The sequence below is a fragment of the Trypanosoma conorhini genome, assembly GCF_003719485.1.
Source record: "Trypanosoma conorhini strain 025E chromosome Unknown Tco_14.4_contig_00044, whole genome shotgun sequence".
NCBI lineage: Eukaryota > Euglenozoa > Kinetoplastea > Trypanosomatida > Trypanosomatidae > Trypanosoma > Trypanosoma conorhini.
In genome coordinates this window covers 42,121-54,506 of record NW_021704129.1, presented here as the reverse complement: position 1 = coordinate 54,506, position 12,386 = coordinate 42,121, and the positions used below count along the sequence as shown (strand labels likewise).

General features: G+C 52.8%; 5 protein-coding genes across 5 annotated transcripts, besides 5 other annotated features; all 5 read left to right on the top strand.

Moving 5' to 3' along the window:
• Window positions 1–242: 242 nt before the first annotated feature.
• Tco025E_01381 (uncharacterized protein) lies at window positions 243–5,141 on the top strand (the record flags this gene model as incomplete). Its single annotated transcript, XM_029368319.1, has 1 exon — window positions 243–5,141. One exon carries the CDS (start codon window positions 243–245, stop codon window positions 5,139–5,141), a length of 4,899 nt encoding a protein of 1,632 aa, XP_029231624.1.
• A 459-nt stretch (window positions 5,142–5,600) lies between these two features.
• Tco025E_01380 (uncharacterized protein) lies at window positions 5,601–6,431 on the top strand (the record flags this gene model as incomplete). The annotated part of the gene is made up of 1 exon (XM_029368318.1): window positions 5,601–6,431. The coding sequence occupies one exon, from the start codon at window positions 5,601–5,603 to the stop codon at window positions 6,429–6,431; it is 831 nt and encodes a 276-aa protein (XP_029231623.1).
• Window positions 6,432–6,531: 100 nt separating this feature from the next.
• Window positions 6,532–6,560: a sequence feature (GA-rich).
• A 322-nt stretch (window positions 6,561–6,882) lies between these two features.
• Tco025E_01379 (ADP-ribosylation factor-like protein) lies at window positions 6,883–7,440 on the top strand (the record flags this gene model as incomplete). Its single annotated transcript, XM_029368317.1, has 1 exon — window positions 6,883–7,440. One exon carries the CDS (start codon window positions 6,883–6,885, stop codon window positions 7,438–7,440), a length of 558 nt encoding a protein of 185 aa, XP_029231622.1.
• A 720-nt stretch (window positions 7,441–8,160) lies between these two features.
• Window positions 8,161–8,183: a microsatellite.
• A 167-nt stretch (window positions 8,184–8,350) lies between these two features.
• Window positions 8,351–10,054, top strand: Tco025E_01378 (putative zinc finger protein; the record flags this gene model as incomplete). Its single annotated transcript, XM_029368316.1, has 1 exon — window positions 8,351–10,054. The coding sequence occupies one exon, from the start codon at window positions 8,351–8,353 to the stop codon at window positions 10,052–10,054; it is 1,704 nt and encodes a 567-aa protein (XP_029231621.1).
• Window positions 10,055–10,112: 58 nt separating this feature from the next.
• Window positions 10,113–10,145: a microsatellite.
• A 141-nt stretch (window positions 10,146–10,286) lies between these two features.
• Window positions 10,287–10,312: a microsatellite.
• Window positions 10,313–10,722: 410 nt separating this feature from the next.
• On the top strand, window positions 10,723–12,339 carry Tco025E_01377 (putative sphingosine 1-phosphate lyase; the record flags this gene model as incomplete). Its single annotated transcript, XM_029368315.1, has 1 exon — window positions 10,723–12,339. One exon carries the CDS (start codon window positions 10,723–10,725, stop codon window positions 12,337–12,339), a length of 1,617 nt encoding a protein of 538 aa, XP_029231620.1.
• A 10-nt stretch (window positions 12,340–12,349) lies between these two features.
• Window positions 12,350–12,371: a microsatellite.
• Window positions 12,372–12,386: the final 15 nt, after the last annotated feature.

The window sequence follows — 12,386 nt, the reverse complement described above, 5'->3', positions numbered from 1 at the left end:
AACCCGAATGTTGTGGCGCTCGTTCATGAGAAGGATATTATGCTGTGGAATTTGCAGTTGGGCGCCGAAGAAAAAGCAGCAGTAATAATAGACCCGACGCGTTCTTCAAGGGATTGCCGTGGAGCCTGGACCAAACTGAAGACATTGTTCAAATATGGGATTCCCCTGGTGAGTTTTTTCTCATACGAAGTCCACAGGTGCTGCGCTGGAGCATTACCACTTCCGAGGTTGTGGAGGGTCCGATGCTTCTTAGTAAATGTCTCTACTTGTATCACTCTGAATTTGATGGCAAACCGCTGCTCTGTGCTCTGTCATTCCCAAAGGAGCCCAAACGCTTCCACGTCTTTTGCGAGGACCGCGTGGCTGCTCATACTGTGACCGATGGCTCGGTGACAAACTGCGTTGGACCGATGCCGGTACGCCAGTATGACTTGTTTAGTCCTATTACCTGGTACCTGAATTGGGGGCGGCGGCGGTACGATTCCGTGATTTGCATTGATTTCAAGGAAGAACCACCTCTGCTGGCTGGAATCGCTATGCACAGTTCAGAGCCCTGTGAGGAGGATTGGATCATTGAGTATAGTGATGATGGGGTGGAGTGGAAAACGGTTGGTCATCACCTGCAATCCTCTGCACTCAGCCGCACAATGTGGGGAATGGCGAGTGTGGCAGATGTCTCTCATCGACTCTGGCGCTTAACAACAGAGGCGCGTCCAGGTCGGGGTGTGGAGCATCAACTGGTACTCTATATGGCAATAGAGTTCTTCACGTTGCCGTGCTCACCATACTTGCGGTCGGCGCAAAAAATTGCCCTCTCTGGGACGTTAAATAGACCCGTCTCCGCCTTATTTGTGGAGGCGAAAACAACCGTGGCGTTTGAGTCCGCAAAGGAGTCCACGAGGGAGCGTAACGCAGCAGCACACCACATGACTCTGGATTACGGCGAGTTGGACTCGCCGAATTTGATGGCGTTTGCCTGCCGATGTGCGGGCGGCCTAGTAACTGTCATCTGGAGCGTCTGGTGCAGTGACGATGGGGACAACTGGGAGAAATGTGGGGTGTGGCGCAGTCGCTTTTGTCAATTTAAGGCCTTATGGAAGCCGCGTGGTCCTCGACGGTACTGGCGCATCGAACTGCAAACATGGGAGCCCAATGTGTTGTTCGAGAGCCTTTGCCTTTTTGAGTACCTTGGTCCCTCCCTTGCGCTGGAAAATTCAACACCGGCCGGATATGGGTGGGATTCATCGCTGCTGTGGGAGAAGAACTCCGCTGGATGCAAAGTTTCGCCCATGATCTTCTCAGCGAATGTCGGGACGGCGGTGGTGTTTGAGAGCAAACAAGGTCCTCTCCACATCGTCGGGGTGCGCCTGGTCAGCCACAGAAAGCAGAGCACATCCACCAAATTTGTCGTTGAGTGCAGTTCAAACACCATGGAGTGGCGAACACTCAATGTTTCATTGCTGCTACGCAATGGCTCAGCGCAGGCTGCATGGGACTGTGGCGATTACTATCGCTTCTGGCGTCTTCGCATTGTGCAGCACACGGGACCAGCCTTCCTTATGTTGCGCGACATCTGCTTTGAAACTTCCAAGCCGACGCTGTATCGTGTCGTGGAGTCCTCCAACAAGGTGAATGGAGAATACGGCAGTTCTGAATTATACCTTGGGGGTGAACTTAAAGAAATGGTTGCGCTACAAACTGTTTTGCCGCCCAACTCCAAATACGTAGTGGAGAAACTCTCGCTTGATGGTGCCAGCTGGGAGGAAGTTGTGAGCATCCAAAACGTTGACAAGACACATTCACAGACGGTGCGTCAGGGATGGGTGCCACGGGGATGTTCTTCCAATTGGCGTTTGCGGCCCGCAGGGGGGGAGAGTGAGGGAGTGGCCACGACAGCGTCGCCGTCTCTTCCCGCGGCAGCGTGCGTTCAGTGGTACAGCTTTAGTGGAACGACGCTTGTTTCTGCCCAACTTGGCGATCTCGCGTCGGTGGAGGTCATCGCAGACGGGTTTGTTGAGGTGCAGGCCCCTAAGCGTCTGACGGAAAATAGGACCGACACTGTGGTGCTGCGCTCTAGGGAGCACGAGACACTGACCGCGGTCACGTGGTTGTTTAACACTGACACAATGCCATGTTTTCGGCAAGTTTTCTTGGGGGGACGGACGGTCCCTAGCTCCGTCACCTCGACGGCAGCGTACTCTCCGACACAACTTAGACGAACTACGGTTTCCTCTCTCCCCTCACTCACGAAAGCGTCAAAACGTTCTGGAGTGAGTGGGAAACGTAATAGTGCTGCGACTGCGGCGGGAACCGGGGCCGCCGTCGTTGCGGGAGGAACGGCAGCGGAGGAAGAAGGAGGCCATACAAGGATTGTGGTGGAGACGAGTGAAAACGGCGTGGACTACGTTCCCATTGCGGAGCGGGAGTTTACCCAACTTGTCAATTCACTTTCGTGGGCGGTGCAGGTCAACTCGGCCTACTGGCGAATTCGATTTAAGGGGCTCCGGGAGACGGAAGAGTTGGAGTTGTGGCAGGTAACGTGGTATCGAGAGATCGGCGTCAACGCCGTGTGGGTCGAACCAGAGCCGTGCATGTTCAGTCAGTCGATGTACAACACATGGCAGGATGCCGCTTTTAGCAATGAAGGCGAGTTCTGTCGAATTTGTCGCGAGGGTTTTGATCAGGCAAGAAGCGTTGCAAGTGGTCTTCGTACAGCAACTGATATTGACCGCCACGGTCGTGTGGCGAAAAGTGTCGTTCGCCTGAGAGGAGAGTTTATGAAATTTGTGGCCAATATTTCAAAGGAGGCTGGAAAAGATAAGGAACTGCCGCAAGACAAATTCATCTCTATTGGTCGGCCATTGGGCAATGACATTATGTATCTGCTTTACAAGTCCGCAAAAAAGTATAATTGCAATGTGGATGAATTAAATCAATTGGTGTCGCATCCACTTTTACTGGCACGTGACACCGTGCGATCGGCTGACAACATGTCGTGGTTTTATCCAAAGTACGATCAGGTGGGCACGTTGGTGGAAAGTTTCTACGGGTTTCACCACGTGCGTGCCTCGCTTAGTGTCCTGTGGAGCATGTCCCTGCAGGTGCAGAGGAACATGGATTTTCTGTTGGACTCTTCTCTGCCTCCGTTAAGTCCGCATCTGGCCTCTGTTATTATTACAGTGCATATTGGGCGAAACAACTGGATTGCGGCGGAACATTTTCCACAACTTCCACTTCTTTACAACGCCGGATTTACCGAACGGCCAATGGTGATGGTGTTTACCCTTAATCAGGTGACCTTCAATTCCCGATATAAACTGACGATACCCGGCGCAGACCCATTTCCTGCTTTGTTTCCATTTAAAATCCTTCCCGGTGTGAACTTTATTCAACGCATTCCCCTTACGGTCTGTCCATCTCCTCTGTTTGACTGCCTTCAACTGATTTATTCGAAGGAATTCCTTTCGAAATATGAAACCGAGGTGGTATTTACGTCACCTTCAATGCAGAGCAAAACGGGCCTGGTGTGTTTCACGTTGCCTGGGGAGGGTATTAACCTCGCCATACCCGGCCTGACGATTGGGAGCTTTGAGTTTGAGGTTCAGCTCGTAGCGGAGGGCGATATCGATGACGAGCGCGGGGCCTTGCCGGCGATGGGGCAAGGAGGATGTGGTGTGGGGGAGCGGCCTCAGCGAGTGACGTTCGTGACCCACAACACTTTTTTTAAGGGGGCTGTTGAGGATCCACCGTTAAAGCTAAGTCTTATAGGGAGATTTGAACAGCTGGAGGACCGAATATCGCTACACGGGACATCTCCCAGCGCTCATTTGCCCGTGCGTTGCCGTTTTCCAGATGCCTTTCTCTCCAACCTGAATGTTTACTTTGATCTCGTGGCTGGAGAAGCCCCACAGTCGTTTGTGGAGCCGTCCTTTACGTTAGCGGGAACCCTAACCGCCCCCAAGTGTGGCAGCTACGCTTGTCGCTTTCTACAGGCACGCCTGGATCGTGCATACGAGTCACTTTCACTACAGGTGGTGAATCTGCAGCTGGCAAGGTTAATCCAACTTGGAGATTACATGGTTAACGCTTCGTCGGAAATGAAGAACATAGAATGGCTGCATGCGGTTCCTATCGTTTGTTCATTGAATCTAAACATGCGTTGCCCCGAAGTGAAAGCATTTGGAAGTGGGACAATTGAGTTTGTAGGGTTTCGAGGAGATGCATACGCGACTATTTCAGCGGAGTGTGTTGGAATCACGGCAACATTTCCCAACCTGCGTATTGGGAGTATTCTTTTAGAAGGGAAATCCGACAAGGAGTGCGTCGTGCTGCACATTGCCACGCCTGCTGGCGCTCCTGCCGTCATTCGGTTAGATGGGTACAGTGTCCTCCTTGCACCCCACCCCTGCCCGATAAAGGTTGAGATATCCCAAGCAGGGGTGATGTGCGTTTCCACCGGTGTCTTGTACGAATTGTGCCTTGAGGAAGAGGCACTTTTTCCGTCTGGAGCATACGCACAGGTGACAATCGCACAGAGCGTCATCGCCGAGTGCCTTAGTGAACTGCTGCAGGAGACACCTATGATTGCCGCCATCCTGGCCAAGGACATTCCCTTTTCCCTGGAGGTGGAGGAGGCAGTTGGAGGGGAGTGTTTCTTGGACCGCAAACTTTTGTTCCTCACGGTGCGTGGTGTGTTGTTTGGATGCCGATTTGATGTGACAACCTCCGTGGTGTCGCCGGACAACTCGCTGGAAGAGGCACGCCGAATTTGCCAACAACTTCTTCCCTGCATCGTGGAGCAGTGTGACGAATCTCTCTGGGCGTCGTACGAGGTGCTGTCCGGTTTCTTGTCGCCGCTGGAGCCAAAAGGGGGGGCGAATGTCGCCGTCGAAGCAAAGGAAGAGGAGGGAGCGGCGGATGAAAATGGCAAGAGGGAAGCTGAGGCTGCCTCGTTGGTCTCTGGCGTGCATCCTGCGCTAGCAAGGCATTCCATCACGGCGGTAAACGGGCAGTTTATTAAATACTGGACGGCGTGCGAGTGCGAGGCGCTGGATAGGGACATCCAGGCCGACTTCGATGCGGGGGCCTGCGCGGAGCCCCAAGGGAGCTTGGGGGAAACTCCTACGGGGGCAAGAAGTTGAAAGGATTTGCTGCAGCACGCACCCAAAAATACGATGTAGTTCGGCACCTGAGACGTGTCAGCCATGTAAAGCGAGAGAAGTAAAGAAACAACCTTTGTTTAGATGGTGTTACACAAAGAAGCCAAACAACAGGCAAAAAAAAAAAAGGGTTACGATGGGTGCTGTTGATGGAGGTCACAGTCTTGAATCAGGGTTAATGCAAATATATGTATGTATGTATGTGCGATTCTGACATTTTTTCATGCTTCAGATTGGTTACTGTCGCTGTTGTTATTTCGTTGCTGTTGTTGCTTTAAGCGGGGCAGAGCGTGGTGGCCGGCTTTGAAACGGCGCTTCCTCTCCTGCAGGGGCAAGCAAAGGCGCATAAAAAGGAAGAGGAAGGAGGAAGCAAACAAGCAAAGGAAAAAAAAGACAAGGAGAGGGTGTTGGGTTTCTTGCTTGAAGTTGAGTTTTTGTGCGATGGAGTCGTCGGTGTCGTCGTTGATGGACCACCTCAACGGGGTGGAAACACGCCGCCGTGTTGTCATGATGAAGCGTAAAGAGGCAGAGACGCGGCTCGCCTTTGCCACGGAGGAGGAGCAGCAGCTGGAACAGCAGAGTCTACAGAATGAGGGTCGGGCGGCGGAACTGAAGAAGGAGCTGGACCACCTTCTTGAGGAGCAGCGCCAGATGCAGCTGCAGGTAATGGCCGGCATGGACACTGTTCGCCAGAGCGAGGTGGAAGAGGCGCTTCTTATCGAACACGTGCGCGGTCAGCTGGAGAAGGCGAGCACGCTCGCGACGACGTGGCGTGGGCACGCACGTGACTTGGACGAGGTGCAGCGCTGCTGGGGGAAGGATGATGTGGCGGTCCCCATTCAACAACGTGCCGCAGAGCTTGACGCTGAATTGGTTCGTTTGTGTGCTGAAAAGGTGCGACTTGAACGAGCCATCAAGGAGGCGAGGGAGACGCATGCGCTGCGGACCGCCGGCCTCACCGCAGGAGCAGCACCACAACAATCCGATCCGGCAGCTGCACATGCAATACCGGTGGGTGAGGACGTCGCCGCCATCCACTTGAAGGAGCAGTTGGAGTCGGAGCAACGTGAGTTGGCAGAGCTCCAGCTGCATCATGCGAGGCAGATTGCGGCGTTAGATCGCGAAGTTGCAGACATGACGAGCCGCTCTGTAGAGCTCGGCCAGTGGCTCGCCGACACAGTTGGCTCGCGCGATCAGGCGCTCCAAAGTACTCAGCTTCTGCAGTCATGCTTGAAGAGCGGCGTCTGTGCATTCTGCCGCCCATCGTCCTGAAGGGCCCGCATTTTCATCACAAAAACTTACGTTTTTTTTTTTGGGGGGGGTGTTTTTGTTTGTTTGCTATTTTCCAATATTTTTTTTGTTTTGTCGCGTTTTTCTTCGTTTCTTTTTGCTTTCTTTTTTAACTAATGACTTATTTATTGCCATTACTATTGTTTTTCTCCTGGATTCTGGTACAGATGAGGCGAATGCCGTGTGGTTCGCACAACGCCTATGCTGCCTCCTTCTGCTGCGCAGTCCCGCGTTGGTTGTGGATTATGAAGAATAAAAAAAAAAGAACAAACAACTGCGGCATCCGTTGCTTGTCTGGCTCTTTATTGTTTTTCGCCTTTTTCCTTCTCCTTGTTGCTGCCGCTGCCGCTCGCTGCATGTGCGTGCGTTTTGCGGCGGTGGCCCTGCGGAAGAGAAATTACGCGTCACCGCGCGCACACGCCACCCTGCCTCAATGCTAAAAAGTCTTCGGAACCGAGTAAGGCGCGAGAATGAGCCGCGCGTACTCATTGTGGGGCTTGACAACGCAGGGAAGACAACGCTGCTAAACGCACTGGGTGAGAACGATGTCCCCGAGGCCGAAAAGGCCCACAGCACACCCGCGGCGCCGGAGGGGCCAACGCATGGGTTTAACATGAAGACCCTGACGCGCGCTGGTCGGAAGGCGAAGTTGTGCGATCTCGGCGGCCAGCGGGCGTTGCGGGAGTACTGGCAGGACTACTACAACAACACCGACTGCATCATGTACGTCGTGGATTCTTCTGACCACCGCCGCCTCGAGGAGACCTACGCCTCGTTCGTGGACGTGTTAAATGGAATCCAGGGTGTTCCTGTTCTGGTCCTGGCCAACAAACAGGATCTGGCGACGGCCAAGTCGCCACAAGTAATTGCAGAGACTCTTCACCTGCAGGAGTTTCGTGACCGCAAGTGGCACATCCAGGGATGCAGCGCCAAGACTGGCATGGGTCTAGAGGAAGGCGTCACATGGATTCTAAGCACCTGCACCTCTTGATGTGAAATATGCATAGAAGGACGAAGTATGACGCTGGATACAGGGAGGCAATGGTGGCTCGCTTATTCGTTCGCGTAGCACACACGCACACATATATAGTTTCTCTACATCCAACATGAGGGAAATCCGGAGAAAGAGGGCACCACTACAGCTGCGTTGTTGATGCCCGTTTTATTGCAACTATTATTTGTCAGGCGGGCGAGAGCCGGTTGAATTGGCTTTGAAAGAAAATACTCGCAGCGCCACCTATGAGAAGTAAATAAAACAAGAACAAGAAAAGGCCAAGAAGAAAGGGGGGGGGGGAGGGGAAAACCATAACAATAGTTGTAGCCGGAGTTCACTCGGCATGTAGCTCCCTCTCTCTTACAGTGTCTGTTACGGTGTGTGACTGATTCATGTGTGTCACTCCTGTGACATTTCTCTCTGGTGTAGGGGAATTTGATCTTGTTTTGGTACTCTTTTGAGAGAGGGAGGGAAAGGGATCGGGGCAGGCCAAGGAAGCGAGGTTGCAGAAAGAGGTAGGTAGAGGAGTGTTCATGCTTAAACTCTCCTTCTTTTGTTTCTTTGCCTTCTCTGTCAACGGGGTCGCACACAGGCTTGCAGCCGACGTCTGCTCTTCATGTTGCTCTTCTCTCTCACCACCGGCAGAATATCCGCTCATTCCCCTCCAGATGCATAGGCACTCACAGGGAATCCATGTTTTGGCTGTCTGTTAAGGCGTTATTATTATTATTATTATTTTTGATGCCTCTGCGTGTGTGTCACCCTTTTTCTGCCTTATTGACGGCCATCTGTTTGTGCCCATGCTTCAAAGTGTCTTGGGTTTTTTTTCCTTTGTCTTTAATGTCTGCATTGCAGTTTGGCGGGGACGTGGGTAGAAGGGTGGGGTGCAGTGTAGAGGGTTGTTCTCATGACAACTGACGTTGTTGTCAAACTTGAAGAGCCTCGCGGCGTCACATGCGGGCTTTGTTTTAACGTTCTTAATCACCCGCTCACGTTTGATTGTCAGCACAGTTACTGCGCCGACTGCGTGCGGGCCAAGCTAGAGACGCAAAGCAGCAACGGTTTTGCCTGTCCTCTCTGTACTCTGTTCTACCCCGCGGTATCGCTGCGAAACCTGGAGAATTTTTCTGACGCAACCCTCGCAAATCATGTGAAGAGGATTGCAAACGGGGCGGATGGCCAAGATATGTGCCAGTGGTGTGAAGAGGTTCCAGCGGTAGTGCACTGCAATGAATGCATGTTTGTCTACTGCAGCGATTGCAACGCGGCAGTTCACAAGAGCGCTGCGAAGCGTGGTCACGTGACAGGAAAAATTGGGGACCAACAAAAACTGCGAGGGATACATAAAAAGTGTCACATTCGCGGCCATGAAGAGTACCGTGCCGAGTTTTACTGTTCGCCGTGCGAGGAAATGTGCTGTGCGTATTGCCTGCAAGTCGGACCGCACAAAAACCATGATAACACCAGCGTTGCACGGGCAGCGGCCGATGTCCGGCAACAGCTGTCGCGAGACATGGGTTTGATCACTGAGAAAAAGATGCGTCTTGAAAGTCAAGCCAGTGAACTTAATCGTGTGACGGCACAATACTTTGCTTCCTACGATAACGTTGAAAACCTTCTCACGGAACGTTTTGAGCACTTCAAGCAACAGCTGTTGCAGCGCGAAGTAGAACTACGCAAGTTACTTGCGTCTTTGAGGGAGTCGGGTGATGCCTCACTCGTATCGTCGCGTAAATTGTTTTTGATGAAGCTCAACGCGCTGAATGAGGCCATGCTACGCTTTCGACACATACAGCAGGGCGGCTCCGACTACGAGGTACTGGAGAGCCGCTCCCTTCTCTATAGCTTTCTCAAGACCGAGGCCCCGGCTGTGTTGGGCAGTGGGTTTAGGGTCTCCAACCTCGGAGATATGGTGATTTCGGGGCTGGATCTCCAGTTGGACCTGCAAACTGTGCGTGCCGCGGAGCCGCAGAGCACCGACCCTGTGGAGCGGATGATGACTAACGGGACTTCTGCGGGCGGAGTGACGACGCGTCAATCTGGCGAGGCCGTGAATGGCAACCGGCGCCTCCGTGCGGGAGTCGCATTGCCGCCAGAAGCACCGCTGCGTCTCACATTTCCTCTGGACGATGACGTGGAGGCCACAGCGAAAAGTGACGGTGTTCTGCTGCGCTGCGTTGCGCGTGGCGGAGGTGGAGGTGGAGTGACGCAAATAGGTGTGCGAAGCAAGGAGCTTTTGGAAACCGTTGCTCGCTTATTTCCTGAGGATGGGGGCCGCGTTACATGGCGGGTACGCCTGGAGTCCATCGCAGAGTCGTTCCTTGGCGTTGTGGAGAAGACAGACGCCACTGCCATTCCAGAGGGTTTCTACTGGTGCCCTACGAGGAGCGGTGTGGTCGACGGGCACATTGGTCACCTCAACCCTCTTCTTCAGCAACTGCCTGTGTGCCGCAACGGCGATGTGCTTTGCTTTACATACGAGGTGCGAGAGAGGACCTTGGGCCTCGCCTTGAATGGAGAGGATTGCGGCATCATTCTCACTGACTTGCATCCCCGCATAGCAGCGTGTTTTATTTTTTATCCTGGAGAAGCGTTGACAGTCTTGTCTTGATGAGTTGAGCAAAGGAAGGAGGAGAAAAAGATAACTTGGCTATATGTGTGTGTGTGCTTTGTTGTTGTTATTGTTGCTTGGTTGGTTTTTGGCGCATACATCTGTGCATCATGATGCATGACGTGGCAACAAGGTGAAATAGAAGGGAAGGATTTTTGAATATCGGCGGCGCGTTGAACGTGGCAGTCGGCTGAGGAGGCTTCACCTCGCGACGTTTCATTTGGCCCAGCAGGAGACAGACAGAGAGAGAGAGAGAGAAGGGAATAAAAAAAGGCACGTGAAAATGGTATTGCTTTCCTTTTTGTTGTTGTTGTTTTTTTCGGCGTATTTATTGACTCACTTCAAAATATTGTTGTATCTTTGGCGTGTCCACCGGGCGTTGGCGCTGCGTCGTGCCCGTTCACCGCCCGTCCAAGACGTGAGGCAGTTAGATTTTTCCCCCGGTTTCACCCCCCAGTGCGGGTGCGAAAGGAAGACCTCAAGAGGGAGGCAGATGAGTCTTACTACCATTTCCTCTTCCTGCGTGGAGAGGCGAATGCACGTAGGGGTGTGCGTGTTTGCGTGTTTGCCGCACGTGGCGTCGACGTCTAACATATACCTTTACGTGCCTCTGCTTCCCCTCATGTTTCTGCTTCGTAGCATGGGAGTGCCTCCACGATCCCCGCTTCATGACACTGTCAACGTTACTTGACCATACTCTGCAAGGGAGGCGCCCATCCGATGTGGTCTACATCTCGGTCGCCGCCCTTTTGGCCGCCAAGCTGCTGGCAGGCATTCTCAGCGACGGATTCCTGGTCAAGCGTTTCAACTTGGCGAAGTGGCGCATTGTGCGTGCCGTTGCCGCCCCCGTCATTCAAAAAGAGGTGAAGAAGACCGCCAAGATGTTTAAAATGCCGGCGAAGGAAGGCGAATTCAAGGCGAAAAAACTGCCAGAGAAGTCTACAACAGATGAGAACGTTCTCCGTATTGTGCATACGCTTCACGAAGACCTTGATAAGCCGTACGAGGCGGGTGGCTTGAGTGGAGCCGTGTACCATGGGGGGGCCGCGCACACTGAGCTGATTAACCGCGTCATGGAAGTATTTCAGTGGAGTAACCCACTCCACTCTGACGTCTTTGGTGCCACACGCAAGATGGAGGCGGAGGTGGTGTCAATGGTGGTCCACATGTTCAATGGGCATTTGCTCCCAGATGCTTGTGGCACCCTCACCTCCGGTGGCACAGAAAGCATTCTGATGGCGCTGCGCTCGTATCGCGACTGGGGACGCGCCAGGCGAGGTATTGAACATCCCTCGGTTGTTGTGGGCGTCACTGCGCATCCGGCCTTTGACAAGGCAGCTGAATATTTTGGAATTACGCTGATAAAAATTCCGGTCGATCCGGTGACGCAGAGAGTTGATGCAAAGGAAGTGGAAAAGCACATAAAACACAATACTGTGGCCATTGTTGGGTCTGCACCAACCTTTCCCCATGGTGTGTTGGATCCTATTAGTGAATTGTCTGAAGTGGCATGCCGTCATGAAATTGGTCTTCATGTAGACTGCTGTTTGGGTGGTTTTATTGTGCCTTTTATGGAAAGGGCCGGTTTCCCCGTTCCCATTGTCGACTTTCGTCTCCCCGGTGTCACGACAATCAGTTGTGATACACACAAGTATGGATACGCCCCCAAAGGCACATCAACTATCCTGTACAGAACAAAGGAGCTGCGTTCGTTCCAGTTCTGCTGCGTGGCAGACTGGCCAGGTGGCATTTACTGTTCCCCTGCCGTGAGTGGCTCCAAGCCCGGTAATGTCATTGCGGGAGCATGGGCAGCTATGATTCGCATGGGAGAAGAGGGCTACGTGAGGAATTGTCATAAAATTGTGGAAGCACGTATGAAAATCACGTCTGCACTTCGCAAGTTGCCTTATATTACCATTCTGGGAGATCCTATCACCTCTGTGTTTGCTTTTAATAGCGACTACGTTGACATTTACGTCTTGGGTGACCGCCTAGGTGAGCGTGGTTGGGAGCTCAACCGGCTTCAGTTTCCTTCTGGTCTTCAGTTTTCCGTGACACTGCTGCAGACGCAGGAGGGAGTGGCGGACCGCTTCATTCGAGACGTCACGAGCGTCGGTGATGAGATGTACGGCGCAGTGAAGCAGGCGGAGGAGGAAGGTAAAAGCGTAAAAAGAGGCGAGACAGGAGGGACTGTTTATGGTTCGCAGCAGCGAGTCAGCGATCGCAGCATCGTTAAGGACGTACTACGGGAGTTCTTGAACCAATACTACAGCGCAGATCATTAAACTGGTGGCGATATATATATATATATATATATCTCCATCTTTTTTTT